Source organism: Corapipo altera, unplaced genomic scaffold, assembly GCF_003945725.1.
Source record: "Corapipo altera isolate COAL_440 unplaced genomic scaffold, ASM394572v1 71, whole genome shotgun sequence".
NCBI classification, from domain to species: domain Eukaryota; kingdom Metazoa; phylum Chordata; class Aves; order Passeriformes; family Pipridae; genus Corapipo; species Corapipo altera.
Genome location: NW_020884916.1, coordinates 6,227,014 through 6,253,012, shown reverse-complemented (window position 1 = coordinate 6,253,012; position 25,999 = coordinate 6,227,014). Strand labels below are relative to the sequence as shown.

Below are 25,999 nucleotides of genomic sequence, written 5' to 3'. Positions count from 1 at the left end.
GCTCAGCCATCCCAGTGAGTGCTCAGTCGCCCGTTTCTGCTCCACTCCCTCCACCATGCTCTGCGTGGTGCTCAGAACCGGAAGGATGGAATCACCTCTCCTGGGACTGGAATAACATTGCAGTGGATTCCAAATCCCTCCCCGTGGTGAGCACAGAGTAAATAACTCCTGGGAGGCTGCCAGCACAGCTACATCGAGGTTAATGAATAAACAACCGCCTGCAGCACTGACTTCCCCGCTCTTAAAATATATATCTTTGGTTCCATCTTCGAGAGAACTCCTCTCCTATAAATAACCATTCCAAGAGATAAAGGCATTAAATCTTTTTTTTTTTTCTTTGACAGAACAGAGATTATCAACATTTATACAGAAAAACTGCTGTTAGGCAAACAGGCTCTTCATAGAGCTTTTTATAGAAAATGTCGACTTTATCGTGGAAAACAGAACACTGGAAAACCAGAAGATGCAAATATAGAAAGGGACATTCTGGAAATGTTTTCCTTGTTTTCCTCATTTCTTCCTGATGGGAGATGCTCTCAAAGCATTGTTTTCCAGGAAAACAATGAAGGAAGCTCGGAAAAGGGGAGATTGCTGTGAATTAGAATCCTGAGGTCACTGCTGAAAACAGGATTCAACTGCTCGGTTATGGATGCATTTTTTGAAATATTACCCTAGATGTATAACGAGTTTAATCTAATTAATCTAATTATTGAAAATAATTTAATTAATAATATTTAATTGAGTTAATAATCAGTTTAACCAACACAATAACTTAGATCTCCAAGAGTGCCTTGGGTGATTTGGAATGTCCAACATGAAGGACAACAAAGGGAAGTCACTTTACAGTGCACTTTGTGGGAGTCTCTACCATTCCAGGGGGCTCAGAGCACCTTGGAGTCATTTGTCACTTGTGAGAATCTAGGTCATTTACTCCCCTCCTCCTGCTCTGCTTTTTTTAATGCCAAATATAGAACGAATTTTCTGGCTTCAGACTGAATCAAGTTGTTAATTACACTCTTTCCTAAAAACCTGCAATTGAAATTCACTTGGGGAGTCTCTGAAAGCTGGAGAAAGCTATTCTTTCTTATAATATTCTTTTGACATGTCTTAGAGGAAAAGGGAAGAAAGCCCATTTGCTGTTAATTTCTCAGTTTTGAGGATGATATTTAACAGAACTAAATCCCTTTAAGGGCTCAGTTATGCTCTTTGAAGCCAGTGGGAAAAAATGCCATTGAGTTTCCTTGCAGGAGAACCAGCTTGCTGCCTTGAAAAGTGATGTTAAACGATCTGCAGGATGCTATGTGATGCAAGGAAAATTCATTTGTGCCAATAGGTGAAAAAGATGGGAACCCGGCATGTACCAGGAGTGGTATAAAAATAACCAGATTATTTCAGGGTCTACCTCATCAATGAGCTCACGGTCAAAGGATGTGGAACAATTCCATGCTCAGTTCCTGGTGCTAAAAAAGCCTCTGTGTGTTGGTGTAGCACACCTGCCTCCCAGGAACGTTGAGAGGTGGAACAGATGGATTAACATGCTTTGGAGATGAAAAGTGCTGCTTGAGTATTATCAAATTTATTATTAATGATGGAGCCATTAAAACAATGGGATGGATAATGACAGTTAATTCTTGTATCAGTGCTTTTGTCTTCAGAACACTCCAGGGCAAACTCTGGTGTCACCGAGTCACAAAGCTGCTCTTGGTTTCAACTCTGAGCAGATCTGGCTCTGCCCAAGCCTTAAATAACTTTTTTTAACATACAAATCCTGTTCCCAAGTTCCTCCAGACTCAGAGGGTCCTATCTCCACCTGTCCCTGTAGGTGGCCAGAAGCACTGGGTGCTTATTGCTCTAAACCCAAGGGAAGAGCAGCTTCCAGACTGGGCATCATTGAGGGAAGAACTCATTTATTTATTTATGGTAGGGCCTCCAAAAAGTAAGGATACAGACTTCCCCAGCCCTCACTCTACTGATGGAGAGGGATGGGCACCTCTGCAAGGCAATATCTGTCTTAGAGGGAGGACAAATGCCTTCTGAGCACGAGGGGAACCAGAGCTGGCTTTACTCCACCTCATTTTTGTGTGCCTACAGGTGAGTGGGAGGATTCCAACCTTAAGTCACTTCTCCCTTAGGATGCAAAGGGTTGAGAACTCCAAGAGATGCACATTTCTTTAAGCTCTAAGGTGACAGCAATGCAGGGAGAGCAACAGCAGCCCCCCAGCAATGAGGTGACTCCTGCAGTCTCTCCTCTGCAAAGAGTCCAGATGGACTCCAAGTTTCAGCTCAAATCCAGGAAGGAAAGTCTAAGCAGGAATTTGGACAAGGACACATGCAGCTGGTAGAGCACAGACTAAATAATTCAAGATGCAAAGGACTCTGCAGAATATGGGGACATCCAGAGGCAACTGGTTCTTGCCCAAAGCGAAGGGAAGGCTGATCCTCACAAGTGGCCTGGACAAGAGGTGGGACAAGAGGCTCAGATGTGGTGACAGGAGGAATAAGAGCAGCTCCTCCAGGTAATATTTTCTCTGACTTTAGCAGCTCAACACTTGGACTAAGTTTTCCCTCAATTCCTGTGCCTTTGACATCCATACAAACCAAGGCACCGTTAATGAGCCATTGCATATAGATGAGCTGGCAGCCAGTCTGAGCTGCCACACCACACATAAAAGCCAAAGAGGGCCCTGGGCTCTCCTGCTCTGACACAGAAGCTGCTGGACCCACGTTCTGTGGAAGTTCTGTGGTCTGGGGGACACAAAGCTGGGCAGATTTTCTCCCCCCTCCCTTCTGTGCTCACCTTCACCACGTCAGACCCCAGGTAAGAGGTTCATGGCCACAGTGCTTGCTTGGGAGCTGCAAAAATCCCCAACATGTCCTTGCTCAGAATCGTCGTGTCAGGACTGTAGAAGGGAATCAGAAAATCCTTTTCTGGTGGAATGGGATGTTTGGATTCTAGTCTGCCTTGCCACTGGCTCACCTTTCCTTGGGCAACCCTCTTGCCGGTTCTCTCCCTCAGTGTCTGCTCCCACAAACCAGGCTACTGAGGAAAACATTGCCAAAGGGAATCTCTGCATCTGCTGGGGTCATCCAAGAAAATGAAGGCAGAACATTCAGGTGTTACTCTTCTCTGGGAATGCTGAATGGATTTGTGGCAGTGACATGGAGCTGGAAGGGCCTTAAAATAACAGCTTTGTGAAAAACTGGGGTGGGATAAGCTGGTACAAGCTCCCAGCATATTAGAGTTGTGTGGGAACTGTTGTTTTAACCCTGTATTAGCAGCAGCCATGAGGTCTTCACCTCACAGTAACTTAAGAGCTAAGCATGTGTAACTGGGCAGTTAACGAAGAGCAGCTACTGATTTTCACAGCTAGACCTGAAATAGGGGGTTTCAGTCCCCCAGCACCAAAAAGTCTCCATATTCAGCTGCACAGAGATGCAAAGAGGTTGTCAAAACTCCTGTTTAAACAAGTAACCACCCCAAAATTATCTCCCATTTTGGGCATGACAACATGTAGTACATGGTTCACTTCCTTAATCTCACAGTCAGTTACTTTTCTCAAACCAAATAAACATCAGCAGGGAAAGGGAAAAATCTGCATATGTGTTAGTAATAAATTTAAAAATCAGGGCATACCACTTAAGGGTTGAGTTGTCAGAAAATGGTAATTAAAAGTGTTCCAGCTGACAGTGCTGCTTTAATGAATTATTAGTAATGTTCTCTGAGAACATTGGATGAAAGACACCATAAGAGTTCTTACTTAAACAAACCAATTTTCTGCATGATGCAACTTGGCCGCACAAGAGGAGGAAAATCTCCATTATAGAATCAAATTACAGAAATAACCAAGTAATGGTTTGAACGATCAGGAAGGAACAAGTGCCCATTCTGTACTGATTACCTCTATTTCCTATACCACAGCCTTTCCCCATAGGTGCTGAGCTAATAACTGCCATTATTTTCTTACATTCTGTTTTGGATAATGTCTGATCACTCCAGAGGCTGCTGGATCCCAAGCCAGCCTTGCCTGGTTGAGCACAGGGGGGCTGGACAAGGCAGCTCAGGGCACTTGGGTGAGGAGGTGGATGCTGGGGATGGATGCAGAGGGCATGGACCTCCAGGGATGGGCTCTTTGGTTGTTTAAATTTCACCATCATCAAGTGGCTCTTTGTGCCCCTTACTGTTCTGATGCAGTTCCTGTTCCAGACAAACCCAAGCTTGGTGAGCAGGGAACAGCTGGGGAAAGTGTGGAGGGGCTTGGAAACACAGCCCTGCTTAGGGGGAGCAATGTGTGGAGCAGGGAAGGATGAGGGCAAAGGGCACTAAGCCTTAATCATGGATTTGTGTTTGGGTGTGAGGAGCCAGGGGCTGGGAGCTGGTGGGGAGCTGGTGGAGAGAGGCTCTCATGCCTCATTTCCTTTCCCTGGGCTTCTTGCTGCTTTCCAGCTCCATCCAGATTTGTTATTTGTCCTTGACTGTTTCAGGAGCAATGTAAGAGGGTGCAGCTCTGGGAATCCACCTTTCTTGGCAGAAGTTCTGTGGACACCCTCTAGAGCTGGTAAGCAGGGATGGCCTTGGGGAGCTGGGTGGGTCCTGGAAGGGGGTGGTCGTGGCGAAGGCACTTTCCAACCTTGGAGTTCAGAGCCCCCTACCCCTGGAGGCTGTTCTTGTGTTCCAGCTGTTACCAGCAGCTCACCTCAACTCTGAGGTCTCTGGACTAGCAGGAATTAGGGGAGTTTGCCTCAGAAATGCAGCTTTACCTTCCAGGCTGCCACAGACCCGTTGTCTGTTCCGTGGGCAGCACAATCCCCAAAAAGCTGCGCTAGCCCTACATCCCCTGCCCCTGGAGCAGGGCTGCAGCTCAGCCTGCCCTCAGCAGAAAAGGAGCTTTAGAGCTCAGATCCAGAGGGCTTTATTACCCCCCAAAGGTGTTCACAAGCCCTCTCTCCAGAGCAGGGAGCTGGGACCACGCCGGGGCCGAGGGGCTGATGAGTTCACACACTGCGTGCTGAGACCTCACAGAGGTAAGATGGGTTTGTGCCTTTCTTGCTTTCACCAGGCAGGGTTTGGACATGTGAGCATTCCATGAGAAATGCAAAGGAATTTCAGCTGGCTCCTGCTTTAATAAACCCTCTGTGCTCTGGGGAGAAATGTGCCCAGAGGAACCACCCGCCAGGTCACCAACAGCAAGGGATGGCTGGAAGCCCTAAGAATGTCCATCCCAAAGAGGAAAACAAGTGGTTACACCATGGCAGGTGCACCCTGGGAAACAGCCACAGAGTGCTGGGGGGCACCTTGTGTGGGAATGTTTACTGATATCGAGAGAAGTTCCTCTCACTTCCTTTTTCCATTTCAACGTGGAGGTTGTGTCCAATCTCGTGCTCACACAATCTGGTGATGGCCCAGCGAGATGAGATCCTCCTTCAGTCCTCAAATATAAACTGTAGCTCTACTGCCTGTCTTAAATGAGCTGCCTGGGCTTTTCTAACATTTTGAAGGGTAAAGAGAGGTAAATCCTTCCCAGGGTTTCCACCACTTCAGTGGGACTCTGGAAACCCCCAGTGACATCCCGAGGTTTGCTGCATAATTGAATTCTGCTTGAAGTACAGGAACTGAGACAAGGGTCTTAAAGGCTCGTTAATGTCTGAGATAAGAGCTTCACTTTGGGAAGTAATTTAGTCTCAGGTTCCAATTAGGCACTTAACAGAGGCAGAAACTTAAAATAGGAGTCTTGGTACCTTGTGTAGCTGATGATCCAGGGAAGGTTGAAGCAATTCACCTTGAGATACCAGTTCTGACAAGTGAGAGGGACTTTGAGGCACCTGAGCCACCAAAGTGGGCACTTCATTAAGTTCCCTCAGGTTGTTTGAATGAATTGACACCACAGCAAATTCCAACAAGATTTAAGCTCCTAAATGAATGGGAAAGATGGAAGATGCCTGAGCAGGGTAAACTGTATTTCCCCCTGGAACTGAGGCACAAGGAGAGGTGTAAAGGATAGCTAAGAATTCAACATTTTCTGTCTGGTTTTGTCTGGAGCAGAAGGACCTCCTGCAGGAAATACATTAGATGCTGAACAATAAGAGGCAGAAAGAGCCACTGGGCACTTGGTGATGGTGTAATTTAAACACAAAGCCTTGCACAGTGTGGGAACTCATAAATCTAAACTTAAAACTTTCCTTTGCAAAAGGACCTGCAAATCAGCTTAATATTTGTCCACCTCCAAACCTCTCTGTTCCGCTCCTTGCTGAGAATATTAAGATATTATTCATGCAGAAGCTTTTTTCCCTTCCTGGATAATAAACAAGTTTCTACCAGGACAGAAACTGGGCATCTAAGATTCTCCTAAGCTCTGTGCCCCATTGCAGTTCTGACCCCAGGAAGCTGATGCTGCTGCCACAGCACCACATTCAAGAGGTCTCAAAACTTTGCAATCATTGCATTTTTCCTGCAATACTCTCGTTTCTCTTCCATCTTGTGAGTAGGTGGGGAAACAGGCACAAAGGGGAGAATATTTGTCCTATAGTACACAAAAAAGCAGGAAAAGTTTGGACTCTGGGAATGCTTTATCACGTGACTGTATTTTCTAGATCCTGCAGCCAAAAGCCATTTTATTAGGACAGATCAGTTTGGTTTGGGTTGAGACACAGGATGCTCCCTCAGTTCACTCCTTGCTGTGAAACAGCAAGGAACAGAATGAGCTGAATACTGGTCTCTGACCCTGCTAATAAGTTGATTTAATTGGATTTGATTTTTCAAATCATCTCAAGTCAGCCATAAACTCTGGAATTAGCATAGCCTGTCTCAGCACAGGAGAGATTTTCAAGGAGCAGAAGGAGATGAGGTCCATGGCCAATGAATTTCAAATTACACTGAGGATGAACTCAGCCATATGCATGTCAAACTAAAACTGTGCAGGCTCTGAGAGCACCAAGCAGCAAAGTTATTAATGGCTCCCAATTGCTATTAGGAATGCAAAGGAGCTGCTTTGCACCCAGTTTGTTCAGATGTCTCTTCACATCAATGACCCATGTGACGGGTCAATAATTCACTCAGTGCACACTGAAAGCCAAGAATGTCTTGCAAGTCAATTATACTTAAATAAATAATTAGGAGAAGAGAAGGAACTGAAGGATTGGACTAGAAAAAGCTCTGCTGGTGAAATACTGCATATCCCAGGAAAAGCAGAGTATTCCTGGTTTCAGATCTTCAGCTTGTGTTCCCCAGTGCCTTCAAAGGGTTCTTGCCCCTGAAAGCAGAAAATAGCCTTAAAAGGGGCAATTTTGAGTTTCAGTATTTTGGGAAATAATCAGGCTCCTGTGTAACTAAAAGCTATTTGCTTCCTGCAGGAGATGTGGAGGAAAGTAGGACATTAGGCAAATAGCTGCCCACTGAGATTTGATCCTCAAAATTTGTTCCTGAAATTTGTTCAGCTTTCATGGCATTACATTGTAATAAATCCCAGGAACATTTTACCCAATCTCTGGGCACAAGCGGGCTGTGATTCAGAGGGACAAAATTCGCTTCATCAGGCCTTGTAGGAAAGAGCAGCAAATGCCTTTAGCAGCTCTGACTGCGGCTGACAACCTCTGAAATCAGCCTTTTTCACAGCCCACGTCCTGGGAGCTCTCAAAGCCGTGGCAGGGGTTGCAGGATGAGCTGTTCTCCCTGCACACTCCTCTGGAGTGAGGGCTCTTATCCCACTGCAGGGTGCAGCAGTCAAGGAGAGCTGGGGAAGGGAACTGTGCGGGTGAGACTGTGATGGGATGAGATGTGTCTGGAGAGGCTGTAGAAAATCATATAAATCAGGCTCCAGGAACCAGGGGCAGGACAAAACCTGTCAATCACAGGCTGCAGCATTTGGGCTGGAAAGAAATCTTCCAAACTATTGGTGTCTGAGAGTCTCATTGTTGAGCCTGGACTGATGACATGCACGGCATCAGCCAGCAAGGGACAGTCTGGGGAGCTGCTCCTGCCTGACAGATGTGCAGGGAGCAGAGAGAGGGGCAGGGAAAATCAGCAGGCAGCAGCTGATGTGCTCCAGTGTCAGCTCAGCACATCAGATGGGCAGAGGCAGACAGGAATTCATGGAGCAGAGAGCCTGTGTTCTCCAAAAGGGTGCAAGGGAACATGCATCTGTTCAGGAATGCAACAAATCCTTTCCCTTTTGAACAATTCCGTGGGGTCACCATAGGTTTCTTTGCTTTGGGGATGTTCAGGGAGAATTAAGAGGTTCCATCCATTCCCTGTGGTACCACCAAAGCCCACCCGGCTTTGATCACAGCCAAAGGGGGTTCTTTGTGCTTCTGAGGTAAAAAGCAACTTCAAAAACTTAAGTCCAAAATGCCTACTGATGGAGAGCAACTCTGGAACAATATTCCTTCCAACACATCTGCTGGAAAACTTCTGAATGGGAGGCAGGGCACATTCAGAGGAACTTAACACGTGTTAATATCCCTGTCCAAGAGAAACTACGACCCTCAGTACAGAAATTCAAGAAACAAAGACAGCTCAAGTGGAAAACAAGGCCAAATCCAAGCAGCAGCAGAGCCAGGAACAGGCAGAAAAATAGCAAAAGAACTAATAGTAGAAAAGACTTCCATAAACTATATATCTGTGAGATTTACTATGAGAATACTGTTATTAAAGGAAGGGGGATGAGACGTGCTCAGTAATGAGCAGCAGCACAGAATTTAGGCTTCAGTGCAGCCTTTAATCCCTGGCAACTGAGACAGGCAGAGATGGAAAACTACTTTACACACAGGTTCAGTGACAGAAATGATCCAAGGGAAGGGCTACACACACACACTTTCATCTTGAGAGAAAGCCTTCCTCACTTTGTTCTTTGTTTACATGAAGGAAGTGACAAAGTATGAAAGAGCTGCCTTTCTATATGGAAAAAAAAAAGCAATAATTTCTATTAATAGCACAGCACTGCTCCTGAAAGATCTCAAAATACTTCAAGTGACAGCTGTGTTCAGGGATCAGCAGTTACTACTGATGCATCAAGCTGCTTTGACAGGGCAGGGCAGCCCAGAAGTTGTAATAAAATAACTCTCTACATCGTGAAACCCCCATTCTCAACCTTAAAATAGTCTCTCAGTTGCATGTGAAGTAGTGAAATTATTCTTCTTTCCTTCGCAGACAGGAACATGAGTTAGAAAGCAATGGAAACAGTCTGAGACCACAGAGTCAGGGCCACAGGTCAACAACTGCCTCTTTCCAGATGAATCTTTCCGTCTTCTCTTCACCCATTTCAGGGGAGGCTGCAGAGAGCAGCTCCCACCTGGCAGCTCATCTGGTTTCTCTCCAAGCCTTTCCTCTCCCAATCCTACTGCTCAGGGCTTGGCATTCCCAATGGAAAGCTGGCAGAGCAGGGGTTGAGTCTGGCTTATCAAGACCAACGTGCTAGTCCCTATCTGGGCTGCTCTGGTTGAATTACTGGCACCAAACCAGCACAGCACAGTGGGAGTTTTGCCAGCTTAGAAATCAAAGTCACCTTGATAACCACCAAAGCCTGGGCTGCTGTGAAGTCAGAGCCTGACTAAAGGTGAGGACAGTTCTCTTCACATTCCAGGAAAATATTCCTGACTGGGGTTTTCCCTGGTGCAATAAGCAGGTGAAAGATTGCAGCAGAGCAATGATCCCCCAGTGTGAAATTCATCCCAGGTGTTCGTACAGGCATCTTTCTGGAGCACGTCCAGTCTGGATCCTGAAAACAAAAGGAACACTGCCTGCTGCAGGGTCACCCAGGTTGGGGATTTATTTGCCTTTCCCTCATCTTCCTCAGGTTCCTGCACATTATTCCTGGATTATTATTCCTGGATTATCCCAGACCTGACAAAGAGTCCATCAAATCCTTCTCTGGGGCTGAGTGTGCAGTGTATGACCACAGCAGGGCCAGCAAGGCCCTTGAAGTTCATTCTGAGTATTCCTTTACCATGTCTCTGCTCTGGAGCTGGAATTGGCTGTTCTCTGAAATACTGGGAGAAGACTTTATATCACAGCAAATTTGCTTTCTTGCTTTTGTTCCTTTAGCACAGACAGAGCAGCTTCCTGCTCCTCCTGTGCATTGAGTGAGCAGAACCTCTTTCCAACCCCACCGAAAGCTGCTCCACATGTTTTCTGTCAGCACTGTTCCCTGCTCCCAGAGCTGGGTCCTTTTTGGGCTGGAACAGAGGTACAGTCAGTTTAAATTTACCAGCACAATGGTACAAGCAGCTTCAATTTAGCAGCACTTTGGAAAACAAGGCTGCACAGAAGCTTTGCTATGCCAAGGCAGTGCTGAACACTGAGATACCCCGAGCTCAGGTGGCACAGCAGGGGCAGAGCAGCATTCCCAGGAGCTTTCACCTTGGGGAAGGGTCTCTTGCTGTGTCACTGGTCCCAGAAACAGCACAAACCCTCTGGCCACACCGTGCTGGGGACTGAGACTTGACATTGCCAACTTGGAGAAACAGAATGTGTAGTTAATGATTGAATCCCTTAAATACTCCAGCAGAGAACAGCAGAGCAAGGGAATGTGCAGAGCTGGCTCACATGACTCTGCCCATTGCCCCCCTGCCTTTCAGAGGGGGGTTGTGCAGCTCTGCCTTCCAGCCCAGGCTCAGTGCTGGCAGTTCTTGGAGTATGGGTGAGTTCTGCTCCCACACTTCCAGATGAGAACTGATTCCATCTGCCTTTCTCACATTTGGAGCGCAGTGCCTCTGTCAGGCAACAGAGAGGAGAAGTAACCAGACAAAACCTGCCTTTCTCCATTAAAAATTTCCATCTAAAAGCAACAAGCTGTATTTTCAAGAATTCTCAGTCCATCAAAATCAATTCTCTTGAAGTAGAATACAAAACTACCATAACACTGTTGATGAGTTAAATCCTGATTTTTCTTATAGAACCACAACAACATGTCACACACAAGTCCACAGCAATGAGGATTATTTTGTTGGATTTTTTTTTTGACTGAAGTAAAATGCCCAGAGATATAATTTGCTTGAAAAATCATTCCTCCTAGAGAGCCATTTCCTCCTGAAAATTTAATATTTTCGGTGGAAACCTAAAGTAGGACTAGTTCTGTTGAGAAATCCTGCTGTGAAGGCAGCTCAGCTCCCAGGGGCAAGGAAACCAGCTTGGCTGCACAGCTCCTGGTGCCCCTGGATTCTCTGCCAGAGCAGAAGGTGCTGTGGGAGATCCAGTCTAGCCATGGAATTAGCTCAGCACTGCAAAAATATCAAATAATGACATTTTCCTCGATGCCAGTGAGGTGATTATTGCTCAAAAATGCTGGCAAATGTTCTTGTGTAGACAGAGCTGCTCTACAAGGGCCACACTTCTGTACTTTTAGCAAAACCTTCCCCATGTTCTTATATCAGACAAGTCCTTTGCTCTCCACTCAGCTGAAGCCTTCAGCCTCTCCCCCAGTAAATGCAGCCATGGATTAATTTCTGCGCAGCACTAATTACAGTATTATTAATTGCTAACAATGACAGTAATGTCTTTATTGCTGTAAATCCTTTATTTATACGTCTGAAGTAAGTATTTTAACCTTTGAGGACCCCAAATACTCCTAAGCTTTCAGAAAACAAGATTTGCTTGAGTCTCCAGCGCTGCAGTGCCTGTTTTTTCATTTATTAATGTGCCTGTGTTGCCATGAATGAATTATTTCAGTCAGCTTTGTGAGGGAAACCAGAGGGAGGGAAGGAAGGAAAGGAAAGGAAGGGAAGGAAGGGGAGGAAGGAAAGGAAGGGAAGGAAAGGAGGAAGGAGGAAAGGAAGAAATGGGATAGTGCATGTCCTTGTTGTATCCCTGATGGGATGGGCTGGGACAGTCCTGGTTCATCCAGTTTAAAAACAGAAGGATGAAACCTCCCTCTTCCCATTTGAAGAGGAAGTTTTGGCACTTGAGAGAGATTCTTCCTGAGCTGCTCACATAGAGCTGTGTGCTTACAGAAATCTGAGGTTTCAAGGATATTCCATATTCCCAGGGGATATTATGAGCTGCCCCTCTGCCTCTCCTGCTGAGCACCAGCCAGCACTGAGGGAAAAGGGCAGCTCTGGCACCTCCCAGTAATTCTGTTCAGGAGCACAGAGGGCAAGGCAGGGCATAAATCCTTTGGCGCATCCATTTGAAATTCCACTTGGACTTTAGGTTGGCAAAGTGCAGCCACTTGGGCTGGAGCTGGGACAGGGCTCCAGATTATCCCTGAGCCGGATGGAGGGATCACATTTCCCACATGGAACTGGCATTTCAGTCAAGCCTTGGGAGGCCCAGCCCCTGTGCTCAGTGCTTTGAGGTATGTCAGGGCACAAAATCCCTGCTGGCATTGCCAGGGCAAGGAGCAAACTGGGCTCTGGCAGCTCCCAGTGCCAGCAAGGCTGGTCCTGGGGCTGATGTGTCCCTCAGGATGGTGCACAGGGCATGGAGCAGCTGAGATCCTTCTCAGACATTCCCTATGACAGATCAGATCCTTCTCAGATATTCCCCAGGGCTGACTGGCTGCTCCAGTGACCTTGGGTTTTGGCTCCACTCACAATTAACTCAGTGGAGGGCCAGCTCTCTCTGACTCTCCTTCATTCAGAGCTTGATACAGCAGGACAGAATCTGCAGCTGGCACCCCATCCCAACAGGCCATTCCTGCTCTCCATCCCATCCCAACAGTCTATTCCTGCTCTCCATTCCATCCCAACAGGCTATTCCTGCCCTACATCCCATCCCAACAGGCTATTCCTGCCCTACATCCCATCCCAACAGGCCATTCCTGCTCTCCAGGGCAGCCAGTGAAGGGCACAGGAGCTGCTCTTTCCCAAGGGTTGGGGAGTGAAGCACCAGCAGATAATCCACGAGGGTAAGTGTTAGAGTTTGCTTTCCTGATAAAGAAGCATTTTATGAGGTATTAGGAATTGGATATTTCATGTACTTTGTTCAGAGAAAGTTCAACACAGAGGAAAACACAGGAAGGGCTGAAAGAAGATCTGAGTTTTGCAAAGAACTGAACAGAACTGGGAAAAGAAATAATCCTTTGACTCTGTATCCCCTTTCTTTTACCTAAGCTGCTTAGAACTTCATCTGAATCCCCAACAAAGATGTGTTTCTAGTGAAGGCTGTGGGGTCAGGCAGTTGCTTTCCATTTCTGTTCTCCCCCTCATGATTCAGTTCTGCCATCCTTGCTCAGACATCCTTTGCTGGGAGGGAAGAAATGCCTGTGAAGCCACAGATATCAGAACTTCAGGGAAATGGAGGCAAAAAAACTTTGTTCTTGTCAGGCCCCCATCAAACATGAACCACCTTCCCCTTCCCTCGCTCTCTGATCTCCCCCAGAGCTGCACTTGGCTGGGATTAAAGCCATTTCCCTGGATTAATGTGCTCCACACACAGCCCTGGGCAAAACTCACCCACAGAACAATTAAAGCTCCTGGTCATTATCCCCCACAGCCAACATTTTTCAAACCAAACCAGTGGAAAGTAAGTAAGAGCAAAGAGAAGCACTCAAGTACATCTGTGAGGGAGCAGAGCAGCTCCAGGTGGGACAGAGCTCCCAGGAACTGCAATGGTTGGCATTACCTACCCCCAGGAATGCAGAGAAAAAATAGGAATACATCTGAGAACAGCTACATTCCAGGCATCTGTCAAACATTCTGGGTAGAGGGACTGAGACATTAGTTGGAAAGCCAAGAATGGAGATCTGAGAGTTTCTGCTTATTCCAGTGATCCCTGAGAAACACGAGACTGGGCCAGGGAGGGGGAAGCTCCTCGTTTTCCCAGCTAACCTTGACAGGTCACGTTTATTCCCTGAGGAGTTTTGTTGGTAAAGGCCCCTCTGAGTCAGACTATGAGCAGTGAACCCTCTATAAACATACTGTGCCTGGGGACACCTTTGCTGACTCCTGCAGCACGAAATTCCACCCCAGACAGTCAGAAACACTGTGTTTCTTTGGGCCCAACAGGAAACATCTTGGTAAATATTAGCTAAGATGTAGCCAGGCTACCTTCACTGATTTAAATTAAAAGAACTTTAATTGCTGTATTATATAACTTGCTTTATATAATCTCCTGCAGACAGTCAGGGATATACTCTCACCATGCTTATCCAGGAGGGAATTTGGCTCCTGCTGCAGCAAATCAACACATTTCAGCTGTGTGTGGGAGCAGGAGTTTTGTTGAAAGGAGAATTCCTTTGTCATCCTGCCTGCAGAAAGGTGTAATTCTTCTGCCTCTTTGATCTGCTCGGGGGCAGCTGCAGCAGGGCTTGTGGAACAGCCTCTGAGGAGGGTGTGGAGAGAGGCAGGAGAAGGACGGGGAGAGTGGGGATCTATTTTCAAGGTTCCAGGTTTGTTCTCAGCTCTTCTGTGATTATTATCTGGTCAATATGTCCAGATCCTCAGCCAAATTTCCCAAGGTTTCCGTGGAAGGCTGAATCAAAACTACCAGAACTGTGGTAGCAACTTCTCATGACCCCCAGTGTGAGAAGATGGGGAGATTAGAAACCAGAGTTCCTGTAGATTCCTACAGATTCCTTCCTAATGTTCTAATACCTTAAAAAAACCCTTTTTTATTAGAAAATTAGAATCCTAATTCACTGGGATTAGGAGCCCCTTTATGCCTAAGGAATCCATGTGCACTTTATGATGGACAAGGTGATACATCCCAAATTTTCACCTGCTATTCTAGAAAAGCCAATTTTCACAATATTGTTATAAAATTAACACCAGAGTCAGCTAAATGTTTTTGAACAATAAGGGTGTCAAAAGATAAACACTGGAAATTTTTTTTAATAGAGTCCTGCACAGGAATATTTTATTTTAGCTCAAACTATGCATTAACACGAATATTTTAAAAGTGAATCAGGAAAATAAAAGCTGAGAATTGTGTAGAAAGTGTGACCTCCTTCCCCTTTCCTCAAATACATGCTTAAAGTTTAACCTTTGGCAGCCACATTTGCAACCAATAAATCCAACAGCAAAAGTTTCAAATGGGGAAAAGGTACATTACAAAGTGACCTTCATTTTTTTTATCTTAATTTTACTGAGCAGGGGAAAGGTGGTTTCAGCCTAAGTGCAGAAGGAAGGCAACTGTGAGACACAGAAATAAATTCATTCTCAGGGCTGCTGATACTTACAGGGACATTAAATAACAGAATTCACTTCTGGCTTTACAATATGCAATTAATTTGTGCTTAGGCTCCATCAGTATAATTTAATATTTTATTTGCTGCTGATTATCGTATCTGAAGGTCCTTGTAACTGTGTCTAATGGGAGGATTTGTGGTTTAGCCAACTAAAAGTTGCCTACAGAGTAGAGGGACAAATTGCCAAACAGCAATTCTTAACGTCACGAAAATATGGTGGGAAGTGGAGCCTCAGAGGGGACCCAGAGTCCTTTCCTATCAATTAGGAGTCAAACATCCAACTGGCACAGGCAATTCTCAAATGTTTAAATGGCTAAAGTTAAATGAGACAAATGGCCCGCTAAACTCCCATCAGTGTCAGTTGGAGCACTCTGGATTATCCCCATCTTGGATATATGAAATTAGGTCTTAGGGGAGCGAAGCAATTCTTGCCACAAATATTTCAGCACATGAAACCCAGCACAATTTGGGCAGCCCATTTGAGAACAATTTGAGCCCAGGCATTTTGCTCTAACCAGAAGGAAGCCTGGGTGGGACGGGATATGAGGCAGTGTTTGAGATAAGTGGTGAAGCATCTTGAACTTACTCTAAAAAAATAATTCCTAAGGGTTTTTTTGCTGTCCCTTTCTATTGGGAAGGGTGGTGCAGCTGTGAAGTAGCAATAGCAAACACTTAAAAAGCTCTCAGCATCTCCCATCTCATCAAACCTGGGTCCTTCTAGAGGAAACATCCCCCCCAGCAGCTGCAGGACCCCAAAACCTCAGCTCTCTGTGGCTGGGGATGCTCATCCTTAGAAGCACAGCAGGCTCAGAATATCCTTTGTTTGAGGCAGCAGGGAGAATATTTTGCCCTCAAGTTCTTCTCTTATTTCAGTGGGTTTGTAACTGAAGCATTTTGCCCCAAGACACCTGATCTCAGCACAGGGTTTGGTTCAGCTGCACGAGAAGAGTTTTGGTCACCGAAGGCTGAATAACATGGGGTGGGTGAGAGCTGTGCACTCATCCACCATCCTCTCTGGCAACCAAACATGTGCTTGGAGGCTGAAACTCAGAAATCAATTATTTCTAAGAACAGTCCTAAGTTTTGGGTCGAAGTCAGGCCCCGGATCTGTGTGTGAACACAGCAGGCAGCTCCTGACTGCAGATCAGCCTGTCCCCTGTCTGTGTGTCTGAGTAACTCCAACACTGGGAATTTTCCAGATGCACATTGATCCGTACTCCAGTCTGAGTAGTGTTTTCTCCAACAATGACTCTTATTCCCCGGGTTCCCTGTTAACGTGGCCAATCATAAAGGATAAAATCCACAGGGATGCAGAGCTACCCTTTCAGAAAGGTTTTCTGAATCTGATCCTTTAGTCTCAGCATCCCCTTTGTGGTGGGTAAACCCCCAATTCTCCTGATGCTGAAATTTAGTTTCCTCTTTTATTCTCACCTAAAAATCCTATCTGAGATGCTTTTGTGAATCCAGACTTTGAATTTCACACCTTCAAACCCCGTCTATAACTACACTAGAAATAACTGCATGTCTGGCTTAATTATGCCTTTTGCATCCACCCTTGATTCTTCCCGAATTTGCTCCCCAGGTCACACCCAGGTCTTCTCATGCCAAGATACCACACACACTTGCAAAAACAGGCCATGATTCATGTCCTGAAAGGCAGGAACACCTCACCCCACCAGTTTTCCCCACAAATGCCCACGATGAAGTTACCTTTTCTCTCTGCTTCCACTTACTCAGCTAAGCAGAGGACAGTATTAACAGTTGACTGACTCTGAGTTTACTGAGCAAGCCAAAATGATTATTTTTTGCTGGAATGCTCCTTAGGCAAGGAACTGTTCTTTTGCTCATGTACTCACTGAAACTTTCCCCACCAACTGTGGGAAAATATGCAAATGACACAACTCTTTCCTAAACGAGCGTCTTGAGAGTCTTTCAGAGTTTCCCTCTCGCCTGCAGGTACAAATTAAACCTGTGTGTTTGTTGTTTCTCGCTCTCCAGAACGGCAGCAGCAGAGGGAATGTTCAACTACCTCCGGCAACGCTTCACCAGTCACCTCCGGGAGCGCAGCCGGCGCAGGGCCAGGCTGGTCTCCAAGGATGGGAGGTGTAACATAGAGTTTGGCAATGTGGAACAGTCCAGGTTTGTCTTTTTGATTGATATATGGACCACCATCCTGGACCTCAGGTGGAGATACAAAATGACTATCTTCATTTCAGCCTTCTTGGGCAGCTGGTTTCTGTTCGGGCTGCTCTGGTACATGGTGGCCTACATCCACAAAGACCTGCCCGAGTTCAACCCCTCCATCAATCACACCCCCTGTGTGGAGAACATCAACGGCCTCACCTCGGCTTTCCTGTTCTCCCTGGAGACCCAGGTGACCATTGGCTATGGCTTCAGGTGTGTCACAGAGCAATGTGCCACTGCCATCTTCCTGCTCATCTTCCAGTCCATCCTGGGGGTGATCATCAACTCCTTCATGTGTGGGGCCATCCTGGCCAAGATCTCCAGGTCCAAGAACAGGGCCAAGACCATCACCTTCAGCAAGAACGCCGTCATCAGCAAGCGCGGGGGGAAGCTCTGCCTCCTCATCCGGGTGGCAAACCTCAGGAAGAGCCTCCTGATTGGGAGCCACATCTATGGGAAGCTCCTCAAGACCACCATCACCCCGGAAGGAGAGACAATCATTTTGGACCAAGTCAACATAGAGTTTGTAGTCGATGCTGGCAACGAGAATCTCTTCTTCATCTCCCCACTCACCATTTATCACATCATAGACAAGAACAGCCCCTTCTTCCACATGGCAGCAGAGACCATCCTGCAGCAGGATTTTGAGCTGGTGGTGTTTTTAGATGGCACTGTGGAAGCCACCAGTGCCACCTGCCAGGTGAGGACGTCCTACATCCCAGAGGAGGTGCTCTGGGGCTACCGCTTCGCTCCCATCGTGTCCAAGACCAAAGAAGGGAAATACAGAGTTGACTTCCAGAACTTCAGCAAGACAGTGGCTGTGGAGACCCCCCACTGTGCCTTCTGCCTCTACAACGAGAAAGAAGCTAAAGCCAAAGAGAAGAAAGGTTATGACAATCCTGGGTTTGTCCTTGAAGTCAGTGAGACCAGTGACACAAAAATGTAGTTCGGGTACTCATGGGACTGTCCCTGTCGTCAGAAAGAATTCAATCTCCAGAGGATTAATAACTTAGTAAAACAAAAGCACAGGTTTGGTTTTACTCTAAAACAGCATTTCTTTTCTCAAAAGCCTCAAATCGAAGAGGAGCAGGACACCAGTGATCTCCAGAATGCTACTGAACTACACTGTGTGTATTTCATAGAATTTATATTTTTATACCTGTGGGACATTTTATGAAGCTGCTATGTTGGAATGTCCAACTCAGGTTCCCAGAGGCATAAAAGGGTGTTAAAAATCCTGAAAATATGGAAAGAATCTTTAGGACACGTTAAAGATACACAGCTGCTGGAATGAGAACATGAAAAGGGGAGACAGAAAGCAAAGCTAAAGAAACCTGGGGGACTTAGGAGCCAAAACCTCAAAAAAAGGTACATTTCTGGTTGCCAAAGTCCTCCATGAAAACAGACTCTGGGGCATGGGAACACTTGAGCACTTTTGAACATTCTGAAACAATTCCTTCCTTCTTTCTTTGAGGCTGGTACAGCAACAGAAACGAAGCGTTAAGGGACGGAACGCGCTTAGGAAACCAGGAAAGACAAAGCTGGGGCCGTGCTGCTGCCATCCAGAACTCCAAAATAGGACTTCTTCCCCGTGAAAGCCTTTGATTCCTTTCAGGGAAAAAAATAGCCAAGTGGAAATGAAAACTGCAAAGACAAGAAGCAGAGACCCACAATGGGAAGAGAGGAATTTTGCAGCTTATTCCCAGCTGTCTCATCCCTCAGATACCCTTCACTTCCCCAGGAGCTGGATGGCTGTGGAACAAGAAAACATCTGAAGACAACTGTGCAGCAAGGTGGGGAGATGGAGAACACATTGAGTGCTTCCCACCTGGCACAGAGCACTCCACTGGGAGGAGAGAGGAAATCCCCAGCTCTGGATGTATCCTCCAAAATAAACCCCAGAACAAACACAGATTATCTTTCCCTTTGAAGCACCAAGGTCTTGTTCAAACAAAAACAGAGCACAGGAGCCTCCCACCAACAGTTGGCTTCAGATTTAGTCCCAACCCATCCATCTCAGCAGAGCAAAACCTGCATCCCTCCAGGAAACACCTTCTGCTCGGGGGGAGCTGAACAGTGGGAACATTTGCTGGGTATAACTGTTGACATTTAAGTTTCAAATGCAACAAGAAGCTTAAATAACTTTTTGGTGAATTTCTACTCCCTCACAGCCTTTTTTATTTTCCACTGGTTTAAGAGGAAATAATTTTCCTTATTTTTATTTTCCAACTGGTTCTGTTGCTGAGAGTTCAAGTGGCAGAGCAAAGGAACTTTTTTGGGGAACTCTTTCCCTTGATGTAAGTCAGCTCATCTATTTTCAATGCTGTGGTAAAATGGAAATATTGTTTAAAAGCTGCCAGACTGAGTGGTCTTAAAGGAAGGAGAGAATTAAGCAGGTCAGATGATGGCAAGAGAAAGTTATGCTGCAAATGAACAGTGTGAGTATGGAAATCAAACTCTGGGAACCAGGAGTGTCCAGCTCTCAGCCCCAGTGTAGCATCAACTCCTTTGTTGGTTCAGAACAAATCACTTCATGTATCTCAGATTTACCATCTGTAACAGGGGACGTAAACACTTTCATTGTACAAAGAACAATGCTATGAACAATTATGTCACTAAAGCACTTTAAAAGCCAATTCTCAACTGTCTCAGTCTTTCCTCTCCTTAAGGCACCACTGTCACACCCTTCACCTCTGACTGGAAAGATCAGCACCCCGAGTTCTGTCCTCCTCACACATCAGTGACTGGAAGTGCTGCAGCAGGGCCAGAACTGTGGGGGGTTGAACCAGGAGCTGAGACCTTTCAGGTAATTCCCACATACTGCCCAGTATTTTAACTTGACTGTTTTTGCAACCTGGTAGACTAACAGTGCCAACTGTAAATATATTTTTACAGTCCCAATCACCAGAGTATCTGAGCCTCTCCAGCCTCAGTGCCTTGCAGATTATCCCCCTGGAAGGACAGTTTTTATCCCCTCAAGCAAGCAGTGAGTCATCAGTGGCCATGCACAGAAGTCCAGGAGAGAGCAGGGCAGTGAAATGATGTCTCAGGAGCCCCAGGCTCGTCTGAACCAAGAGGCTGCTCAGTCCTTCCAGAGCTGCTGCTGCATTTCCTTTCTTGGCTTCCTGTGCGGTTCCCTGGGTGTGATTTCCCCAGAGCAGCACAGGCAGAACTCAAGGCTTACAAGCTACACCTCTTATCCCAGGATGCACCAAGGTGCCCATAAAAGAAGTACCTTCATTGTGCAAAAATAACAAGACCAAGGGAAATACGTTGGAAGGGTCAAACCCAGCTGTGCAATGGGAGTCAGGGAAGTTTCCAAATTTAAGGAAAGCTGTTTTGGGATGTTAGTGCTAGTGGGAAAAATAAATCAAATCGTATCCAGTGCCTGTCCAGGAGGTGGTGTCCACCCTCCAAAGTTTAGAGAGTCCCTAAAAAAATGCATTTTCAGGCAGTGCCCTTGGAAAGCCATTTCAAAATCCTAAACCTCAGCGCTCTTCATGACCCAAATATTGAACCTTTTGCCCTTTGTCTACAGCACAAGCATGAGGAGGTGCCATTCCAGTTTTAGAAGTTTTAAGTGCTACCACAACTCAAACAGAAGCTGCTGGATGAGCCTGCAGGGATGGTACCTGTTGTTCACTCTCCTGACAGTCCCACCCGCCTCAGAAGCAGCAGGGGAGGGGTGATGGTTCTTTTCCATGTTTTGGTAGTACAGGAGGGACTGGCTACTGCAGGATCAGGAGATACAAAGGGGATGTATGCACAGCTGACAGGGCCATGGCTGAGCTGTCAGGCTTACTTAGAGTGGGCTCAAACTGGGACTTACTGGGAATCTTGGCCTGAACCCCTCCTCCCTGAGCCTCCCGCTGATTGTCACCTCAGGAAGCCCTGCCAGCCCCGAGCAGGCAGGAGATAGAGCAGCAGCAGTGCCAGCACAGCACAACAATGAGTGGAATTTCCTCTTTCTGTCCGGGGAGAGCTGTTTGTCATGGCAGAGATAAAGCCCAGGCCGGGAGGAGGAGGGTTATCGGGGACAGGCGGCACACGGGCCGGGCAGGACGGGCTCCATGGGAAGTCTATTTTGGGGCTGTCACCCCCACTGCCATTAAAAGCAAGTTCAGTTAAGAGGATGAAAATAAATTTAATCTTGCTGAGCAGAAGTGGCTGGAGGGAACCACAGACCTGATACTGGAAAACAAAGGCTTGTTCCTTCCCCCGTGACAGGGTTTCACTTTTCCAGCTCTGCTCAGGGCTCAGGGTTCTCCTCTCCCTGTCTGTCTATCCATCCTGCCAAAGTGGAACACAGAATCCCAGGATATTCTCAGTTGGAAGGAACCCACAAGAATCATTGCGTCCAACTCCTGGCCCTGCACAGGCCCATCCCTAAGATGTTGTGGAGGCAACAGCCTGGTCCAAACCCTCCAAAGGTCTGGAGAGAAAGTCCTGCTCCTTCAGGAGAGGAAATCATACCATGTACTTGCTGCTGGATTAAGGCCTGAAGGATTTTGCTGTGAAAGCCAAGCAACCAGGCTTGGGAATAACGTGTCTGCACTGAGCTTAATTTATCTTCTCATTTCACAAACAACATGTTTCTTCTACTGTATTTATTTTAAACATTCATTCAAGCTGTGCATAATATTTCAATCATTTTGAAATAGATTTACCCTCCTGCTGGCAAATGAATAAGGCATCCTGCTGACTGCTGGGGGAAGGGCCATGAATTAAAATAAATGCTTTTAGTACACTGACATATGCTGGGTACTGTCTCCACACACACTATGGTAGTAACTGGTGAAAAGGGACATCATAATAATAATAATAATAATAATAATAATAATAATAATAATAATATAATAGTAAATAACAACAACAACAACAATAACAACAAACCCTGGCACACTGTTTAGATGCTCATCTTGACTTGCAGTGCTGGAATGTGGCAGATCACTGCTAATGCACTGCCACAGCCTGCCTTGATAACTCCTGCCTGGATCACTCCTACCTGTACCCAATTCCTTGGAAACTCTGCTGCTCACCCAGAAACAAGTTCTCAGTGAGAGCAGCCGAGGTGTCACATCCCCTTCCCTCTCCTGTGCTTACAATCATGGGAATTCCAATGGGAACAGCCTTTATTTCCCCTTCAGTTTGCTCCCTCAACCCACCCCTGCCCTGAACCACCATCCTGGGGTGGCCTAGTTCCTGTTCCCCACACAGGAGAAACCACACCACAATGCCAGGAATGGGAGCAGAGAGGGAAGCTGAGCAAGTTCCTGAATCTGTGCTCCTGCCTGCAGCCCGGGGAACCTCTGACAGCACCAGCCCTGGCCCGAAATTGCATTTAACCCTGTGATGGTGTCACTGGAACAGTGAGGAAGGCTAAAGCTCTCTCCAAGGCTGCTTGAATACACACCAAAAAATACCTCCTGAGGTCAAGTTGACATTCCTGAGGTGGAAGCATCTGCCTGGGGAGACTTACACTTGAACAAACTCCTGCTGCATAAGACAGGCAGAAATTCCCCCTGCTCAGAGGAGGTGGCCAAGGAAGGGAAGGCTGGAGATGAGACTTTGTGGCTCCTTTTTTACACTGCTGTCAAATTTAAGCACAGAAAGCATCGAGGGGCACAGGAGGGGCAGGAACTGAGCTCTGCTCTGTGTGACCAGGGACAGCACCCAGGGAAGGGCTGGAGCTGTGTCAGGACAGGCTCAGGTTGGATCTCAGGCAAAGGTTCTTTCCCCAGAGGCTGGTTGGGCACTGCCCAGGCTCCCCAGGGCAGTGGGCACAGCCCCAAGGCTGCCAGAGCTCCAGGAGGGTTTGGCTGATCCTCTGGGGCACAGGGGGTGACTCTTGGGACTGGGCCTGTGCAGGGCTGAGGGTTGGGCTGGATGATCCTTGTGGGTCCCTTCCAGCTCAGCACGTTCTGGGATTCTGTGAGTCCTGGCTGAGCACATGCCAAGGCAGTGATGTGGGACACATCCCCGCTTTGCTCCGCTGGGACAGCCCAGGATGGGGGCGGGTTGGGATACTGGGGACCATCAGGGATGCTGCGGACCACCAGGAATGCTGGGGATCATCAGGGATGCTGCCAGAGGGAAGGAGCGATCCCGGAGGTTGTTTTCTGTGCTGCAGCCACAGGATGGCAGCGCTCACCTGCGGATCAGCCGCTCCCGGCTCGGCACGGCCCGAATTCCACGGCAATCTTGAAAGGCAAAGCAGGAATTTATTGGGACTGTTCCTTATTTTATGACACGGAGTTCAATGCATTTAGTGACTTGTTTTTGGCACGGGCTGTGCAAGCTGGGTGTATTTAGCCCCTTCGCAGAAGTGTTGGGAGACTTAATTCGGTGCAGTGAACTCGGAGGTGATGTGTAAGTGGAGGGCTGGGGCTGTAAAATTCGTGCTGCAGCAGCACCTAAAACAGAGTCTGTGGTGGGGGGTGGATTAGGAAAGGCAGGGCTGCGTCTGGAGAGGCCCATATTCCACCTGGAATTCTGCTCTGTGACTTCAGACCAGTCCCTGCTCCCTGCTTTGTGCCTCAGTTTCCCCAGCTGTTAAAAACCAACACCACAGTGGTTCTGGGTTAAAGGTTGGATCTAATCATCTTGGAGGTCTTTTCCAACCTTTATTATTCTGCAGTTCTACCTCAGGCCACCCCAGGAGGGCCCCAAGGCATTGCTCCGGGGTGGTTCTGCAGCAGTGCCCAAAGTGCCCGTGCTTTGGGAGTGCCCCTGGCACAGGACAGAGCTGACACACAGCAAGGAGTCCCCCCCACTGTGGCAGTGTCTGTAGAGCCCTCACATCACCTGAGATGGATCTGGGAGCCCAGCTCACCTCACTCAGTGCTGCAGTGCCGGGAGATCCGACAGCACCGCTCTGGATCGTGGAATGGGCAGGGACAGCTTCCCTGGAGCACCCCCGCTCCTCCCTGCCCCCACCCCACCCAGAGCAGGATGCTGCTCCCCAAATTCCCACAGCAAGGGCAGGATGCTGGTATCCCTGTGTCCACAGAGCTTGGAGGGTCTGGCTGGGGATCTTAGGGAGCTGCTTAAGGGACATTTTAAACTCTGCACAACAACATCTACCCCAGACTGAACCTCTTCTTATTTGACTTAACACTACAATATACTATTTTAATGTATATCTATATATAATATATAGAATCATAGAGTGGTATGAGTTGGAAGGGACCTTAAAGCCCATCCAGTCCCACTCCCTGGGCAGGGACACCTCCCACTATCCCAGGTTACTCCAAGCCCCAGCCAACATGGCCTTAGACACTTCCAGGGATGGGGCAAGTGTATATATATAATATATATACATTATACATCATCCTGAGGGTGACAGAAAGCCCAAGGATGGTGTTCAGGTAATTACAGGAGCCCTCTGCCAACACTCATAGGAAAACCCCCTCCAGCCACCCCATGGAAAACCAACCTGGTGCTCCCAAGAGCTGCAGAGGTCCATGGCCAGGCCTGGCCTGCCAGCACAGGAGACTCCTCTGGAGTGTGCACGGAGTTTGCAGCAGCAGGGAAGGTGAAGTGCATCCAAAGTCAGACTTTACAGCTCCAGGAGACAGAAAGTTAAGGAAAAGCCAAAGCAAATAACAGGTTTGCAGCAGTTCCTGGAAAGGAAGAAGCAACTCCTGTGGTGAAATCTCTGTGCACCAAATTGCAGAGTCCCCAGTGCTCATCCTTCTGCAGCAGCTGCAACTTAGAATAAAAGGAGCTGAATTTTTCCTAGGATTTCTAACTCTCTTCTGATACAACAGAAGAATCTGAGCTTTATGTACAGGGATTTCTACCTCTGGAGATGAAAAATTCCAAACACACAAGCTAAATTACACGTTGTCACTCTTCACGTGGCCTTAACCAGAGGTCTCAATTCTCTTCTAATGTGACAGAAAAGTCTGAGCTTTATTTGCAACGAGTTCTGCTTTCACAGATGAAAATTGTCCTGCGTGTGTTATGCTGGGTATTGTGCAAAAATATACAAATGGAGTCTTTGAAGTGAATTTATAAACCCCAGCCCCCGATGTGCCTCTAGACTGCAGCTCTAATTAACACCAAATGCAGCAACGCTTGGTTTGATGTGGGAGAACCTACTTTGTCAGGCTGAAATCACAAACTAATTTCACTGAAGTTATTAAAAATACTGGATCAGCACAGCAAAGCAGGCTGTAAAAACTCTATTATTGTAATAGGATAATGAAGTGAAACTGGCTCCCTTAACCCAGAGTTTACAGACTGATGGCTCTTTCCTTGGGACACAGAGCTGGGAAACAGCAGCTGGTTCATCCCTGCTTTTGGTGCAGAGCTTCAGGCACAGTCATTTACTGCCATGGATGTGTATGAAACACTGCTGGGCAAGTCCAGCTTCCCATTCAATGCTTGCACCAACAGAAGTTATGGAACAGTTCCCTCCTAATTAGTGTCTCATTAGGGCTGCATTGCACTTGTTGGGCGCTAGGGTGAGAAATGTCTTTCTCTTTGCTGAGGGAAGGTCTCAGCACAGGGAAATCCCTCTCCCTTGGGATAGTATTGGGAACCTGCAGTTGTTTGGAAATTCATGCTTGGGGTTAAAATACAATTTTTAGGTATATAAAGCAGGAGGCCACTTGTGTGTAAAGGGGTGGGTTCTTTGGAATAGCATAGGAATAGGAATAGGAATAGGAATAGGAATAGGAATAGGAATAGGAATA

At 47.0% G+C, this 25,999-nt stretch overlaps 2 protein-coding genes across 4 annotated transcripts in view; one reads left to right on the top strand and one right to left on the bottom strand.

Annotated features, from left to right (window-relative positions):
• The window catches only part of KCNJ5 (potassium voltage-gated channel subfamily J member 5), a 53,567-nt gene extending 39,799 nt beyond the window's left edge, over window positions 1-13,768 (bottom strand). The window contains exon 1 of the mRNA XM_027655611.1: window positions 13,557-13,768. Within this exon, the coding sequence (XP_027511412.1) occupies window positions 13,557-13,648 (92 nt within the window). The 5' untranslated portion in view covers window positions 13,649-13,768. The remainder of the gene's footprint in view (window positions 1-13,556) is intronic.
• KCNJ1 (potassium voltage-gated channel subfamily J member 1) lies at window positions 2,668-22,991 on the top strand. 3 transcript variants are annotated; one of them, XM_027655613.1, is made up of 4 exons: window positions 2,668-2,818; window positions 4,483-4,556; window positions 4,950-5,022; window positions 17,115-22,991. In XM_027655613.1, the coding sequence occupies exon 4, from the start codon at window positions 17,134-17,136 to the stop codon at window positions 18,244-18,246; it is 1,113 nt and encodes a 370-aa protein (XP_027511414.1). In that variant the 5' UTR covers window positions 2,668-2,818; window positions 4,483-4,556; window positions 4,950-5,022; window positions 17,115-17,133; the 3' UTR covers window positions 18,247-22,991. The 3 variants fall into 3 exon arrangements, with proteins under 3 accessions (XP_027511414.1, XP_027511415.1, XP_027511416.1); XM_027655614.1 differs by lacking the exon at window positions 4,950-5,022; XM_027655615.1 differs by lacking the exons at window positions 2,668-2,818; window positions 4,483-4,556; window positions 4,950-5,022 and having other exon boundaries at window positions 17,121-17,255; window positions 17,333-22,991.
• The last annotated feature ends 3,008 nt before the right edge of the window (window positions 22,992-25,999 follow it).